The sequence below is a fragment of the Zea mays genome, chromosome 8 (genome assembly GCF_902167145.1).
Source record: "Zea mays cultivar B73 chromosome 8, Zm-B73-REFERENCE-NAM-5.0, whole genome shotgun sequence".
Lineage (NCBI taxonomy): Eukaryota > Viridiplantae > Streptophyta > Magnoliopsida > Poales > Poaceae > Zea > Zea mays.
The window spans coordinates 128,102,869-128,116,743 of NC_050103.1; the positions used below are offsets into that span (position 1 = coordinate 128,102,869).

The window sequence follows — 13,875 nt, forward strand, 5'->3', positions numbered from 1 at the left end:
ACTAGTATGCTAGGTCGAGTAGCTGCTTTAATAATCAGGGATCTCGGTAGAAGTCGAGTGATTTTTCTAGCACTCGCGCGAGGACAGGAATTGATTGTATCCACTTTGATAACAGAATAATGATGGTCTGTGGACACGGATCCATGGGGATGCGTGGTCTACGAGATGAAATTGGAATAAGGATTTACGTGCGGATACCTGTGTCAAGCGTTTGAATGTACTAAACATATGCCGAGAAATATGGTAAATCGGTAAGCCTAGTACCTGATTGAACCTGGCAGCAGATTGCCCTCCTCACGCAACCTGAGACGAGGTCTCCCATTCCGGTTATGGTGGGTACAAGTGCGGTCACTGCACGACGGCCAGTCGGGGTCAGTGAGGCATTGTACGCCAAGGCGGTGAGCCCCTCTCTGCTGACGGGGAATCGATGGGGACGGTTGATGTGTGTGGGGACGGAGTGCCCCTGCATGTCGTGTGTTTAGGTTTACCTTGCAAGGATAAAAACTCGATTCGAATCGTCTGCTTCTCGCAGCTAATGAGACTGCTTGATCCATTGTACTGCATTGAGTAATAAGTGGAAGTATGATGAGTTGAAATAAGATGTTGATTGTTAATAATGCTTGCTACCATGTATGAGTAGATAGTCCACTTTTAGCCTTAAGAGAGTCACACTTAACTTTGACTAAGTTAAAATCTTGATTTAGAGACTCAGCTAGTGCTTTTGGCAACCAAACCCCACAGCCAAACAGCTGCATGTCTAGAGGTAGAGGAGTAGACTCCTCACACCGGGTAAGTCTAGCTGAGTATTAGTATACTCAGCCTTGCTTGTGGCATAATTTTTTACAGGCTCTCTGGAGGAGATGGTTGCTGGGATTACTTGGCCGACCACCCTTCCACCGGGTTGGACTGTCGAGTGGGACCCTGCCTCGGCTGAGGAGGAGCATGAGGAGTGATGGGACAGGCTTCCCCATCTCTCCGTTTAATTATCGTTAGTTTTATTCCGCTGCACTTCGAACAATGATGGGTACTTTTGCAAAAACTCCGATGATGATGATGGTGATGTAATAATTTAACATTGTGGCATGTATGGTTTTATGCTTTATTGTATTTGCTCTGTGACTCACCATCGAGTGAGCTTGTGGTACTTGATCCTGTCAGTGGCCGTGTCGGACTAGATCCGAGGGATTGACGGGTTATTCCCATTTAAGTGTGGTCTAGCCTCTAAGGCAGGGCTTAGGCACTTAAGTCGGAATAATTCGGGCAGTTCCGCCACACATGTGATCATGAATAGCATTAATATCAACATCTCTACATCTAGTACATATAGATACATGCTCAACGGTAGATGTAGAGGGTTTGCAAGATTTTAATTCTACAACCTTAGCATGTAACATGTCATTCTTAGTTCTAAGGTCGGAAATAATAGCATTGCAAACATCAAAATCTTTAGCCTTAGCAAGCAATTTTTCATTTTCAATCCTAAGGCTAGCAAGAGAAATGTTCAATTCTTCAATCCTAGCAAGTAAATCATCATCATTATTTCTAGAATTGGTAATTGAAACATTACAAACATGGGAATCAACCTTAGCTAACAAATTAGCATTTTCATTTCTAAGGTTGTCTATTGTCTCATGGCAAGTGCTTAGCTCACTAGATAATTTTTCACATTTCTCAATTTCTAGAGCATAAGCATTTTTAATCTTAACATGTTTCTTATTTTCCTTAATTAGGAAGTCCTCTTGAGAATCCAAAAGGTCATCCTTTTCATGAATAGCATTAATTAATTCATTTAATTTTTCCTTTTGTTCCATGTTAAGGTTGGCAAAAAGGGTACGCAAATTATCCTCCTCATCACTAGCATTATCATCACTAGAAGACTCATATCTAGTGGAGGATTTAGATTTAACCTTCTTCTTTTGTCGTCCTTTGCCATGAGGCACTTGTGGCCGACGTTTGGGAAGAGGAGTCCCTTGGTGACGGCGATGTTGGCGGCGTCCTCGTCGTCGGAGGAGTCGGTGGAGCTCTCGTTGGAGTCCCACTCCCGACAAACATGGGCATCGCCGCCCCTCTTCTTGTAGTATTTCTTCTTCTCCTTCCTTCTCCCCTTCTTGTCGTCACCCCGGTCACTGTCACTAGATATAGGACATTTTGCAATAAAATGACTGGGCTTACCACATTTGTAGCAAACCTTCTTGGAGCGGGACTTGTAGTCTTTCCCTCTCCTTTGTTTGAGGATTTGGCGGAAGCTCTTGATGACGAGCGCCATTTCCTCATTGTCGAGCTTGGAGGCGTCGATTGGTTGTCTACTTGGTGTAGACTCCTTCTTTTCTTCTGTCGCCTTGAATGCGACGGGTTGAGCTTCGGATGTGGAGGGATCATCAAGCTCGTTGATCTTCCTCGAGCCTTCGATCATGCACTCAAAGCTTACAAAATTCCCGATTACTTCCTCGGGGGTCATTAGTGTATATCTTGGGTTGCCACGGATTAATTGAACTTGAGTAGGGTTAAGGAAAATAAGAGATCTTAAAATAACCTTAACCACCTCGTGGTCATCCCACTTTTTGCTCCCGAGGTTGCGCACTTGATTCACCAAGGTCTTGAGCCGGTTGTACATGTTTTGTGGCTCCTCCCCTTTGCGAAGCCGGAACCGACCGAGCTCCCCCTCGATCGTCTCCCGCTTGGTGATCTTTGTGAGCTCATCTCCTTCGTGAGCGGTTTTGAGCACATCCCAAACCTCCTTGGCGCTCTTCAACCCTTGCACTTTGTTATACTCCTCTCTACTTAGAGAGGCGAGGAGTATTGTTGTCGCTTGAGAGTTGAAGTGCTCGATTTGGGCCACCTCATCCTCATCATAGTCTTTATCCCCTACGGATGGTACCTGTGCACCAAACTCAACAACATCCCATATACTTTTGTGGAGTGAGGTTAGATGAAATCGCATTAAATCACTCCACCTAGCATAATCTTCACCATCAAAAGTTGGTGGTTTGCCTAATGGGACGGAAAGTAAAGGTGCATGTTTAGAAATGCAAGGGTAGTGTAGGGGGATCTTACTATACTTCTTGCGCTCTTGGCGCTTAGAAGTGACGGATGTCGCGTCGGAGCCGGAGGTGGATGGCGATGAAGAATCGGTCTCGTAGTAGACCACTTTCCTCATCCTCTTTTTCTTGTCCCCACTCCGACGCGTCTTGTGAGAAGAGGATTTCTCCTTCTCCTTTTGGTGTGAAGAAGACTTCTTCTCCTTCCCCTTGGAGGAGTTCTTCTTCTCCTTTCTCTTGGTGCGGGACTCCTCCGATGAAGTGCTCCCATGGCTTGTAGTGGGCTTTTCGCCGGTCTCCATCTCCTTCTTGGCGTGATCTCCCGACATCACTTCGAGCGGTTAGGCTCTAATGAAGCACCGGGCTCTGATACCAATTGATAGTCGCCTAGAGGGGGGGGTGAATAGGGCGAAACTGAAATTTACAAATATAAACACAACTACAAGCCGGGTTAGCGTTAGAAATAAAAATGAGTCCGCGAGAGAGGGTGCAAAACAAATCGCAAGCAAATGGAGAGTGTGACACGCGGATTTGTTTTACCGAGGTTCGGTTTTCGCAAACCTACTCCCCGTTGAGGAGGCCACAAAGGCCGGGTCTCTTTCAACCCTTCCCTCTCTCAAACGGTCCCTCGGACCGAGTGAGCTTCTCTTCTCAAATCAAAACCGGGAACAAAACTTCCCCGCAAGGGCCACCACACAATTGGTGCCTCTTGCCTTGATTACAATGGAGTTTTGATCACAAGAACAAGTGAGAAAGAAAAGAAGCAATCCAAGCGCAAGAGCTCAAAAGAACACGGCAAATCTCTCTCGCTAATCACTAAAGCCTTGTGTGGAATTGGAGAGGATTTGATCTCTTTGGTGTGTCTAGAATTGAATGCCTAGCTCTTGTAAGTGGTTGAGAAGTGGAAAACTTGGATGCAATGAATGGTGGGGTGGTTGGGGTATTTATAGCCCCAACCACCAAACTAGCCGTTTGGTGGGGCTGTCTGTTCGATGGCGCACCGGACAGTCCGGTGCACACCGGACATGTCCGGTGCGACAGCCACGTCACCAAAAGCCGTTGGGGTCGATCGTTGGAGCTCTGACTTCTGGGCCCGCCTGGAAGTCCGGTGGCGCACCAGACATGCACTATAGATTGTCCGGTGCGCCAGCATGGGCGTGCCTGACCTCTGCGCGCACAGCGCGCGCATTTAATGCGACGCAGGTAGCCGTTGGCGCCAAAATAGCCGTTGCCCCGCCGTTACACCGGACAGTCCGGTGAATTTTAGCGGAGCAGCTGAAGTGAAAACCCGAGGCTGGCGAGTTCCGGAGGCCGCTCTTCCTTGGAGCACCGGACATGTCCGGTGTACACCGGACAGTCCGGTGAATTATAGCGGAGTTGCCTCTGGAAATTCCCGAAGGTGAGCAGTTCGGAGTTGGAGTCCTCTGGTGCACCGGACATGTCCGGTGGCACACCGGACAGTCCGGTGCGCCAGACCAGAGGTGCCTTCGGTTGTCCCTTTGCTCTTTGGTTGAACCCAATACTTGGTCTTTTTATTGGCTAAGTGTGAACCTTTGGCACCTGTATAACTTATACACTTAGAGCAAACTAGTTAGTCCAATTATTTGTGTTGGGCAATTCAACCACCAAAATTATTTAGGAACTAGGTGAAAGCCTAATTCCCTTTCAGCCGGCCTTCGAACCTCTGACCAGTAGTGGGCGCGGAACCCAAGCGCTCTGAGGCGGCTGTTAAACCCCTCCGAGGGGCCAGCCTTTGAACCTCTGATCAGTAGGGAGGCTCGGGGCCTGTTTCCTTCACGGAGAAGGATCCTTTTCGGGGTATCCCCCTTTCCCGGTCCCTGTTGTAAGAGAGAGAAAGAGGAAAAGGAAAAGGATACGAAATCGAATGACGTGGCGTACCTTTTTTGACGCGGTCATTATGGCGAAGGTGAAGCGTCGCTTGCTTCTCCTCCCTGAGGCGCTGCCTGTCCCGCCGCGGAGTTAATGCGACGGGGCGAGTGGTTCGCGAGGCGGCCGTTGCGCGTGCGCGAGCCGTTCGAGGAACGGAACACGGGCACGCCGTCTTCACGCCGTGAGAGAGGGTTCTCTCGCTGTCCCACGAGGTGACGTGAGCTTGGCTGACGACGTGACCGCTGCTCCTGCCCGCCTGCCACCGCCATTACTGCCGGCCCATTTTGGCCGTATTGATAGTCGCGCCTGGCTGGCACTGTTGGGTCGTACGCAGGGTTGCCTCGAGTCGCGGTACTGGTTCCGCAGTCAAGGAGGCGTGGTAGTGGTGCGAGTGGCGGTGCAGTTGCTCGCACGTAGCAACCGGCGCGCCGGTTGCATGACGCGTGGGCCCGGGCCTCCATGCTGGGTGCGTTGGAAGTCGGAGGGGCGCGCCCACTTGGCGCGGTTGCATGCCGCCTGCACGGCTGTCCGCCCTTTCACCCGCTGGTCTGGGCGAAAGTGGAGGAATGCTTGTAACCGCTGGGCGGTTGCATGCACCGCGCGCGGCGGTTTGGCTTCTTCTGCCCTGGGCCAGTTTGCATGACGCGTGGGACCCAGCCCCCGCGCCGTAGGGGGAGGACCTTGGAGCGTGTTGGAGAAGACTCAGCCCACGACGGCTGGGGACGCAAGTAGGGAGAGTCGCCTTTAAAAGGAGGGTGACCCCCTTGAAAGGCGACCATGTCTTCGCGCTCCCTTATGCATCGTGTGTTTCCACCTTTCGAGCCCCGGATGGGGAACACCCGCAATCCTTCCGCCTTGTCGTTGGAGGAACGCAACTTCGTGGAAGTTGGTACCTTTCAGCCATCGTTCGGCTTCAAGGATTTTCATCACGCGGCCTGGCTGCATCCCCTCGCCGGTGGTCACCCAAGACGGTGACCACCAGCCCCTGGATGGGGAGAAGCAAGCCGGGCTGCGATCTTGGTCCCGCCCTCAGCTTCAAGGATGTTCATCATCCTTGCTGGAGCGGAGAGCGAGGCGAGCCGGGGCTCTACCTCCCGCACGGGTCGGCTGGCCACCTCCTCTTCCAACTTCTGGTGGTGGAAACCATCCTCCAGCTTTGCGGAGGAGGCGTCCTCCAGCCATGCCGGGGGAGGCGGACTGTTGCTGCCCAGCTAGGATGCAACATTCCATCCTCTTCCTCGCTTTCGTGGCGAGGACGGGAGCGAGGACCTGCCTGTGCGCTTTGGAGCGGCCCGCGTTCGCCGGTGCGGCGTTGGTGAAGAGGCGGACGTCGCACGGCTCTTTGGCTTTGATGTCTAGTTCGCGTCCCTTGAGCGAGGACGCGAACGAGAGCCTTCCGGTGGCCGCGTCCGTCCTGGGACCATAGCTGCTGCTGCAGAGGTCGCTGGCGAGTCGCCCGGAACTTGTTGCCCCGCAGGCTCCCTGGTGTGGAGGTTGTTCATACCCGCGGGGACGAAACCGGAGTTCCGTTTGTGATGGCACCTTGAATGCCGGTGTTTTGTTCATTGCGGCCGTCGGAGCCTGAACATGTATGTATTTTTGGCGCGGAGCCGTGTTTTTTCCTTATTTCGAGCACTAAGACTCGCCTGTCGGCTATCTGAACCGCTTCACCAAGCGTGAGTTGCCCCGTGCAAACGTGACGAGTGAGGTATCCGTATCCCGGAGGCGTAGGAGTCCCTCGGCTCGGTCGGCCTTGCTGTCCGAGGCTTCTCTTGCTTAGTTAAAGGAACCCCTCGGCCGCTCTTCGATGAGCCGAAGCCGGGGGTAGCGGTGTCAGCTCGAACAGAGGCAGAGTTGGCTCGAAAAGAAGACTTGGTCGGTCGGAGCCTGGCCGGGTCGTCCGCTGGCGGGACCGACGCCGGAGTTGAGTCGCCGAGGCCACAAACCGAGCCGATGTCTTCGGGAGGCAGCTGGCCGAGGCCTCGGGGTGGCCGGCCGAGCCGTCTGCTCGAGCCGGATTCCTGGAGAAGACCCAGGCAGCGATGGCCCGGGCGTGGTGCTGATGTTGTCCTTCAGAGTGGAGATTCTCCGACTGCTTCGCCGTCCGAGGCTAAGTCGGACCTCGCCGAAGGTGTAGTTGACGCCGAGGGTGCTGCTGCTCCCTTCAACTGTCAAGATCCGAGCCTGCAGGATCGGATTATCTTGTAGTGTGTGTATGTTTTCTGCGGCCGCCGAGGCCCAAACACACCATCGTCGTGTTGTAAAGCTGCGTTTCTTTTCCTCTTGTTTCGAGTATCTGGACTTTTTTGTCGGTAACAGAATTGTTTGTGTGAGCGAGAGTTGCTTTCCACGGAAGGTGATGAGTGAGGTATCTGTATCCCAGAGGCGTAGGAATCCCTCGGCTCGGTCGGCCTTGCCGCTTACGCGCACTCTTACTCGTCCATAGGGTTCTGTCACCGACGCAGTCGAGAAGGCCCAAAAAATCGTTCCGGCAGAGGAGCTTTCGAGCGTGAAGACTTGTTCGGTCCGCGGAATCACTTATCCGAGCGCGAGTTACTTATCGCAGAAGGTGATGAGTGAGGTATCCGTATCCCGGAGGCATAGGAGTCCCTCGGCTCGGTCAGCCTTGGCTGCTTACGTGTACTCCGTCGTTTTCAGGATCCACTTTCGAAGTAGTCGAGAAGCACGAAAGACATTCTGGCGAAAAAGATCTTTTTTCGAGGAAAATTTCGACGCAGAGGGGGTTCCCCCCTTTTAGCCCCCGAGGGAGGGTCGGGCTTTGCCGAGGCAAGGCTGACCCTTCCTTGATGACTAAACTTTACGTGGGAACGAGGCATACGAACAACTTGAAAGCATCTTAAGGGTAGAAGCGACGTAGCTGTTGGATGTTCCAAGCGTTGCTGTAGACCTCGCCTTGACTGTTGGCCAGCTTGTACGTTTCGGGCTTCAGAACTTTGGCGATGACGAACGGCCCTTCCCAGGGAGGCGTGAGCTTATGCCGCCCTCGGGCGTCTTGTCGCAGCCGAAGCACCAGGTCGCCCACCTGGAGGTCTCGGGACCGAACCCCTCGGGTGTGGTAGCGTCGCAGGGACTGCTGGTACCGCGCCGAGTGTAGTAAGGCCATGTCCCGAGCCTCTTCCAGCTGGTCCAGTGAGTCTTCTCGATTAACTTGATTGCTTTGGTCGGCGTAGGCCCTCGTCCTCGGGGAACCGTATTCTAAGTCTGTGGGCAAGATGGCCTCGGCCCCATAGACTAGAAAGAACGGTGTGAAGCCCGTGGCTCGGCTCGGCGTTGTCCTCAGACTCCAGACCACCGAGGGGAGTTCCTTCATCCATCGCTTGCCGAACTTGTTGAGGTCGTTGTAGATCCGAGGCTTGAGTCCTTGTAGAATCATGCCGAGTCCGAGCCCTGGGGTCGGGCGAAGCGGAGTTCATCGTCTTCTGGGGCTAAGCCCGAGTCCGAGCCCTGGGGTCGGGCGGAGCGGAGTTCATCGTCTTCTGGGGCTGAGCCCGAGTCCGAGCCGTGGGGTCGGGCGGAGCGGAGTTCGTCGTCTTCCGGGGCTGAGCCCGAGTCCGAGCCCTGGGGTCGGGCGAAGCGGAGTTCCCTATGGCGCCTGAGGCCGGACTTAGCTGCTGTCAGCCTCACTCTATCGAGTGGCACAGCAGTCGGAGCGGCACAGGCGGCGCTGTCTTCTTGTCAGACCGGTCAGTGGAGCGGCGAAGTGACTGCGGTCACTTCGGCTCTGTCGACTGGAGGGCGTGCGTCAGGATAAAGGTGTCAGGCCACCTTTGCATTAAATGCCCTGCGATTTGGTCGGTTGGCGTGGCGATTTGGCCAAGGTTGCTTCTTGGTGAAGACTGGGCCTCGGGCGAGCCGAAGGTGTCTCCGTTGCTGGAGGGGGGCCTCGGGCGAGACGTAGACCCTCCGGGGTCGGCTGCCCTTGCCCGAGGATGGGCTCGGGCGAGGCGTGATCGCGTCCCTCGAATGGACCGATCCTTGACTTAGTCGCACCCATCAGGCCTTTGCAGTTTTGTGCTGATGGGGGTTACCAGCTGAGATTTAAGAGTCTTGAGGGTACCCTAATTATGGTCCCCGACAATACTGGCGCTTTAAGTATAGTATAGATATAGAAATTCTCATTTATACTTAATTTTAACATTCTAACAATTTAATATAGTAGAGACTAGTAATTTGAGCTTTAATATAGTAGACAATAGTAATTTATTTATTTTCCTTTTAACCTTTGTGAGTCTTGTGATGTACTCACCTCTGCTTTTCCGGGTGTTTGGACCAATTTATACCTCTCTAGTCTCTACTATATATTTAAGTATAGAGGACAAAATTAAATAGTGTTAGAAAGAAATAAGATATAGAAGAAAAAAAAGCTTTTACAAGAGAATGTAGAGTTACAAAAGCTCATGCAGTCTCAAACCACATACTTTTCAATGGGTTTTGACAATGAGTGGTTATTTAGGCTTTTCTCGAACAGCTTACTCATCAGTCATCACCCCTCTTATTTTATTTTGAACTAGAATGCAAAGCAAAACAGTGTGTTGCAGTCATGCTCATGCACGATCTGATATAGCCTTGCCCTGTCCTCTTGCCACAAGCCAAGCCCGTCAGAAGCACGAAACGTAATCTACAGTTGATTCTGCTAAAAGCTTTGAAGACCGAATGGAACACGTTCTTCAGAAAACTTATAAGCATGAGGTACAAAGCATGCAATTAGATAGGTGGGAAAAAAATAGAGGAATAACACGTGCAATGCCCGTGACAATTTCGGACCTCCTCGTCACGTTACAAGCAGACAGGTCACTTTCAGATGTAGATGTAAACCATCAAGTTTAATTATTGGGAAGAAAACGTTTACAGAATGCTCGCTAGCCCCTCCTTGGCAGGAACAGGCCTGTTGCCAGGAAATGCATTCCGAGACACATCGACAAGAGCCTTGAAGCTGTATGGCTCGTGCATTGACAGCTCCGAGAGCACCTTCCTGTTGAGTTGGATGTTCTCCTTCATTAACCCATGCATGAAATTGCCGTAGTTCACCTGGACAAACAACCAAGGTACTATAATAAGCATGGGCACTGCACTGCTTAAGTTTCGAAAGATTCCAAAGCTCTGGCAACCTATTCTACTTGCATGAGATGAACAAAGCTGGTGTCTTCTGAGAATTGTTTGTTTTAGCGTGACCATGAAAAGAGACTTTGGGCCAAGGATAGAAAATGAGCCTCAATTGTAAACGATACATACCCCATGGAGGCGTGTACCAGCATTGATGCGCTCAATCCAAAGAGACCGCATGTCTCTCTTCTTGTTGCGTCGATCCCTATATGAATATTGCAGCGCCTTCTCCACCCTCTCTCTTGCTATCCTTATGCAATTTTTCGCCCTTCCTCTGAATCCCTTGGCTAGCTTAAAAATCTTTCCCTTGTTCATTTTCGAGTTTTGGTAGTCTCACACCCTATATCTGCAACATTAAGGAAAAGGTAGAGAAAGCGTTGGATTTCAGTATGAACTAATCCAGTGTGAGTTCAGACTATGCACAGGGTATCGCTGACATTTTTATTCCTAACTAAGGATTCCATACAAGTCGACCCTGTCAGAAGATCGTTTCTACAATGTTTTAACTGCTACACAGGAACACAAGAATTGGAAGTATATGTCAACAGTAACAATTCAAGGGTGTATAGAGTAGACATCCTTTTTAAAATACCCTTCAACAAAATGCAAGCTCTTAGTTCAACTATCGGACCAAAATAAAAATAAACAATACTACCTAACTAATTTAAAGTTGAGTCCAAAGAAAGAAATTAAGTTATACATATATTTCAAAGGGAAGGCTCCACTGTCAATTTAAATCTTGAAAACCAAATATACATGACCAAATGAAGCATAATCTGATACCAAAGGCAAGACAAGTGCTGACCACTGCATACAACTTGCAACATATCAAATTAATCTGAACATCAACATATTTTGCGACTTGTGCAAAATAGATGATGACTCATAGACCACGAGGCAGTTCTAATAAAGACTAAATGTTTCAGCTCTTGCGGTCACAATGTGCTTCCACAAATTTACTCTACCAGTGCTTCCAATTTTATGATACCGATGCTTCCACCAATTCATATTTACTACCGATGTTAGAAAAGGTTGTTGGGGCAGCACACAGAAATACTACTTTCACACAGGGTTCCAAAATGCGGCACTAAACGCACGCTTCAGCGCGCTAAAGCGCTAAGAGGACGAGTAAGGCTTCGCTTTGGGGCATAACGGCTCCCAAAGCGGCGCGACCGCCTTGGTCGAGCAGCGGCTGCTGGCTCCCGCTGCCCTCAGGCTGCGCGCGGCGCAGCCGCCGGTGCCGGGTACCGTTGACGTTCCACCGGAGGCGGGAGGAGCGAGAGATATAGGACGCACGGAGGGTCACCGGCTGGTGTGCGGAGGACCGGAGGCGAGGGCGCGAGGCGACTGGAGAGAAGCGGGAGGGGAAACCGCTGATGCCGTCGCTGAGAGCCCGATCCTGAGTGCCGCCACTGCCGCCGTCACCCGCGTGCCGAGCGCGACTAAGGGAGGGAGCGGAAGATGGAGCGCCGGCGCTACGAAGAAGATGAAGATGGGAGATCAAGAAACGGTGGCGGCTGTGCCTTCGCTGGAGCAGTGAAAAGGCTAGGTTAAAGAAACGTCTGGGCTAGTGGAACTTGTGCTGAATTAATGGGCTTTTAGATGGGCCACTAAATAAAAGTTCATACTCTTCATTTTTTTTCTTTGTACTCCTTGTGTCCACACGTGTGTCCTCCAAAGTGTTGTTTATTCATTTGGCTGGTGGACCATAATAAATGTTGGACAGCTGATCGCTTTGCGAAAAGAGGATTGAATCACCCTAGCAGATGTCCTTTATGTGACCAGCAAGGTGAAACCCTTAACCACTTGCTCATGAGCTGTCTTCTCAAGAGTTTTCTGGTAAAACCTACTAAGAAAGTTTGGGTTGTATAGTTTAGCCCCACGGCCACATACAATTTCCTTTATGCATTGGTGGGAGATGGTTTCAGAGACCGTAAATGTCTGGTCAGGAAAGGTCTTTACTCCCTCGTTATTTTAGGATCTTGGTTGATTTGGAAGCATCGCAATAGAGCCATTTTTTATGGAGGGTCTCCCAGCCTTTGACTCTGGAGCAAGCAGATGAGGAAAGAAGAAGCTCAAAAATTGCTGGAGCCAAAGGGCTCTCCTTTTTTGTTGCCCTGCATAGGTTGTTGTAGGGAGTGTGTGTTTTTATGGATCCTTTCATGTACGAGTGTTACTGACCTCCATAAGGAGTGTGTTATTTTTTGGGCCACTTTAAACCTTTGTTTCCCTCTTCTTAATATATATATCTGAAACACAGTCCTCCTACGTTTTTTGAGAAAAAAATGAAATTCAAAATAATAAAAACCTCACATGTCCTCTTCCACCTTTCCTATATAAAAAGTAAGAGAGAGGAGAGGTGGGGATAGAGATGGCAACGGGGAATTCCCCGTCGGGTTTTGGCTCCACATCCCCGTCCCCGCGACGAAAAAACTTCCCCTCGGGGATCCCCACGAACGCTTGCGGGGGACATTTCTTCCCCATCCCCGTTACCCGCGGGGATAAATCCCCATCGGGGATCCCCGTCCCCGCTTAAATTATAATTAGATCATACTTAATTTGTTATTAATGTAAAACATTTTCACTTATACACATTGTTAGATGTAAAAATCATTATGTGTACATTAAAATGAACGCATTTGTACAACTAGTGATCTCTTGGCAAGATAATTATTTATTTTTTATCATTAACTATTATATGAAAACATCGTCACATGTAAGTTTAACGGGTCGCCGCGGGGAACGGGGATGGGGAATGCTTCCCCATCCCCATCCCCGTTTACCCGTCGGGGGAGAAATTTTCCCCGTTTACATCCCCGTGGGGGAAGAAATTTCCCCATCCCCATCCCCTAATAGAGGAATTCCCCGCGGGGAATCGGGGATCGGGTCCCCATTGCTATCTCTAGGTGGGGAGGAGCCTGGGGCTTGGCCCTTGAGTTATTTGCACCCTTCAAATTGTTTTTCTAGGGGAATTCATCTTCGAGCAGGTGCCTGTCCGCCTGTGGGCTTAAATGATAAAACATGTACTAAGAGATATTTCTATTTACTGTTTGACCATATTTGTGATATGTGGACATGTGTCTACTAGAAGACACTATTTATTTTGCATGAGTATGTTGATGAAACTATAAAACATGCATGCTAAAATGCTGAATTGTGTTGTGTCCATATACTGAAATTCTGAAATGCTAAATAGTCGGATCGGGTATGGGTCCCCATGGGTATTTGGTACTCGGTCGGGGATGGGTATGGGGAAGATTTTCGTACCCGAGGTCGGGTTCGGGTTCGGGGATGGGGGCGAGTCTGTGCTCATGGATACGGGTCTGGAGAGTTAATCCCAGTGAGAAATTCCTCATTGACATCTCTAAACCTGGCCCTTGAGTTATTTGCACCCTTCTAATTGTTTTTCACTTCCATCTCATATGTGTTTGGTCTAAGACCAACACTAGTGTCCACCGTGCTTGGCATGATAATATTTCTCTAAGAGATACGATCTAAAAGCGAAAAAGAAAAGCTCATGTTTTAAAAAGAATTGTAGCATATTTGTTTGTATCTGCATCCGCTTTCGCTCAAACCTATTCGCACCATGTACACCACCTTCGCTTCGATTACCTAGGAAGTCATTATTTCGGATGGCCATGAAGAACCGACCAATCGGTTAGAGAGTGGAAAGCATTGCTAAAGTTGATCGTAGTTTATAGTTGCTAGTTTGAAAGGTACCTTTCATGGTTAAATGTCATTCTGGATCTATCGGATGGTCGGTCGATCAAACTGGTGTTGCATTGTCTACAGTTAAAATAAGCGGCTTCCAAAGAGTGAATCT

General features: G+C 50.1%; 1 protein-coding gene across 2 annotated transcripts; it reads right to left on the reverse strand.

Annotated features, from left to right (window-relative positions):
- Nucleotides 1–9,590: 9,590 nt before the first annotated feature.
- On the reverse strand, nucleotides 9,591–11,807 carry LOC100280565 (50S ribosomal protein L20-like). 2 transcript variants are annotated; one of them, NM_001158337.2, is made up of 3 exons: nucleotides 11,349–11,564; nucleotides 10,182–10,398; nucleotides 9,591–9,977 (listed from the first exon to the last, which is right to left on the reverse strand). In NM_001158337.2, the coding sequence occupies exons 2-3, from the start codon at nucleotides 10,365–10,367 to the stop codon at nucleotides 9,795–9,797; spliced, it is 369 nt and encodes a 122-aa protein (NP_001151809.1). In that variant the 5' UTR covers nucleotides 10,368–10,398; nucleotides 11,349–11,564; the 3' UTR covers nucleotides 9,591–9,794. The 2 variants fall into 2 exon arrangements, with proteins under 2 accessions (NP_001151809.1, XP_035817326.1); XM_035961433.1 differs by having other exon boundaries at nucleotides 9,601–9,977; nucleotides 11,359–11,807.
- Nucleotides 11,808–13,875: the final 2,068 nt, after the last annotated feature.

What these genes read in the sequence shown, in the direction of transcription:
- LOC100280565 (NM_001158337.2), bottom strand. Translation starts at nt 10,367, where the DNA reads ATGAACAAGGGAAAGATTTTTAAGCTAGCCAAGGGATTCAGAGGAAGG. An exon ending in CTGGTACACGCCTCCATGGG is followed by an intron (nt 9,978 to 10,181) that starts GTATGTATCGTT and finishes TTGTTTGTCCAG; the next exon opens with GTGAACTACGGCAATTTCAT.